The 2,500-nt window shown below is 52.8% G+C and overlaps 1 protein-coding gene across 1 annotated transcript in view; it reads left to right on the top strand.

The window, feature by feature from the left end:
• Positions 1-1,487: 1,487 nt before the first annotated feature.
• LOC124024211 (proline-rich protein HaeIII subfamily 1-like) overlaps positions 1,488-2,500 on the top strand; it is a 16,466-nt gene continuing 15,453 nt past the window's right edge. The window contains exons 1-2 of the mRNA XM_046338209.1: positions 1,488-1,700; positions 1,904-2,116. Of these exons, the coding sequence (XP_046194165.1) occupies positions 1,488-1,700; positions 1,904-2,116 (426 nt within the window). The remainder of the gene's footprint in view (positions 1,701-1,903; positions 2,117-2,500) is intronic.

The raw sequence follows: 2,500 nt of genomic DNA, 5'->3' as shown, positions 1-2,500 counted from the left end.
AGGACATAGAGAGAAGAGAGACAGTCCATTTGATGATGACAGAGGGAGAGAGAGAGAGAGAGAGATGAGAGAGAGAGAGAGAGAGAGAGGGAATAGAGATGATGTCCATTTAGAGAGAGATGTCCAGAGAGAAAAATGTTTAAAATACAGAGAGACCAGAGATAGAGGGAATATTTGACAGAGAGACAGAGATTCCATTTTAGCAGAGATGTCCATTTAGCATGATGTCCATAGAGAGAGAGAGAGAGAGAGAGAGAGAGAGAGAGAGAGAGAGAGAGAGAGAGAGAGAGAGAGAGAGAGAGAGAGAGAGAGAGAGAGAGAGAGAGAGAGAGAGAGACCAGAGGACAGAGAGAGAGAGCATGATGTCCATTTAGCAGAGAGACATGATGTCCATTTAGCATGATGTCCATTTAGCATGATGTCCATTTAGCATGATGTCCATTTAGCATGATGTCCATTTAGCATGATGTCCATTTAGCATGATGTCCATTTAGCATGATGTCAATTTCATAGCATGATGTTTTAGATGTCCATTTAGCATGATGTCCATTTAGCATGTCCATTTAGCATGATGTCCATTTAGCATGATGTCCATTTAGTATGATGTCCATTTAGCATGATGTCCATTTAGCATGATGTCCATTTAGCATGATGTCCATTTAGCATGATGTCCATTTAGCATGATGTCCATTTAGTATGATGTCCATTTAGTATGATGTCCATTTAGCATGATGTCCATTTAGCATGATGTCCATTTAGCATGATGTCCATTTAGCATGATGTCCATTTAGCATGATGTCCATTTAGCATGATGTCCATTTAGCATGATGATGTCCATTTAGCATGATGTCCATTTAGTATGATGTCCATTTAGCATGATGTCCATTTAGCATGATGTCCATTTAGTATGATGTCCATTTAGCATGATGTCCATTTAGCATGATGTCCATTTAGCATGATGTCCATTTAGCATGATGTCCATTTAGTATGATGTCCATTTAGCATGATGTCCATTTAGCATGATGTCCATTTAGCATGATGTCCATTTAGTATGATGTCCATTTAGCATGATGTCCATTTAGCATGATGTCCATTTAGCATGATGTCCATTTAGCATGATGTCCATTTAGCATGATGTCCATTTAGCATGATGTCCATTTAGCATGATGTCCATTTAGCATGATGTCCATTTAGCATGATGTCCATTTAGCATGATGTCCATGTTCACCCAGGGCCACTCCACATGTTCTGATCTCTAGAGATCAATATGAGAAGTCTATTATTGACTATTGATTAAGGTCCCACCTAACTCTATAAACCTCTAAACCCCTCTTCTACTGCCTCATTACTCCTTCCAACCACCAGAGGGACCCCCACCCCCTCCCTCCAACCACCAGAGGGCCCCCCACCCCCTCCCTCCAACCACCAGATGGCCCCCCACCCCCTCCCTCCCCGTCCCCTCACTAAACGTCTAACCCCCTCTTCTTATGCCTCATCACTCCTTCCAACCACCAGGTGGCCCCCCACCCCTTCCTCCAACCACCAGAGGGCCCCCACGCCCTCCTTCCAACCACCAGGTGGCCCCCACCCCCTTCCTCCAACCACCAGAGGGCCCCCACGCCCTCCTTCCAACCACCAGGTGGCCCCCACCCCCTTCCTCCAACCACCAGAGGGCCCCCGACCCTCCCTCCAACCACCAGGTGGCCCCCCACCCCCTCCCTCCAACCACCAGAGGGCCCCCACCCCTCCCTCCAACCACCAGGTGGCCCCCACCCCCTCCCTCCAACCACCAGAGGGCCCCCCCCTCCCTCCAACCACCAGACCCCTCCCTCCAACCACCAGAGGGCCCCCACCCCTCCCTCCAACCACCAGAGGGCCCCCGACCCCTCCCTCCAACCACCAGGTGGCCCCCACCCCTTCCTCCAACCACCAGAGGGCCCCCACCCCCTCCTTCCAACCACCAGGTGGCCCCCCACCCCTTCCTCCAACCACCAGAGGGCCCCCCACCCCTTCCTCCAACCACCAGAGGGCCCCCCACCCCTCCTCCAACCACCAGGGGCCCCCACCCCCTCCTTCCAACCACCAGGTGGCCCCCACCCCTTCCTCCAACCACCAGGTGGCCCCCCACCCCTCCCTCCAACCAGCAGGTGGCCCCCACCCCCCCCCCCTCCAACCACCAGAGGGCCCCCACCCCTCCCTCCAACCACCAGAGGGCCCCCCCACGCCCTCCTTCCAACCACTAGGTGGCCCGCCAGCCGCTCCCTCCAGCCACCAGAAGGCGCCCAAACCCCTCCTTCCCAAAATAACATAACATTGTCTGTTTTTGGAGCCTGGGCCATCTGAGCTGAGTCCAGCTGCCTGTCCACGATGCCATCTCTGCCTCCCTCTACAAGGACCTCTAACTCCTCCTCCTCCTCCTCCTCCTCCTCCTCCTCCTCCCTCCTCCTCCTCCTCCTCCTCCTCCTCCTCCTCCTCCTCCTCCTCCTCCTCCTCCTCCATC

The sequence above is a fragment of the Oncorhynchus gorbuscha genome, unplaced genomic scaffold (assembly GCF_021184085.1).
Source record: "Oncorhynchus gorbuscha isolate QuinsamMale2020 ecotype Even-year unplaced genomic scaffold, OgorEven_v1.0 Un_scaffold_1788, whole genome shotgun sequence".
Taxonomy (NCBI): Eukaryota; Metazoa; Chordata; class Actinopteri; order Salmoniformes; family Salmonidae; genus Oncorhynchus; species Oncorhynchus gorbuscha.
The sequence above is the reverse complement of the archived record's forward strand: the minus strand, read 5'-3'. Positions and strand labels throughout refer to the sequence as shown.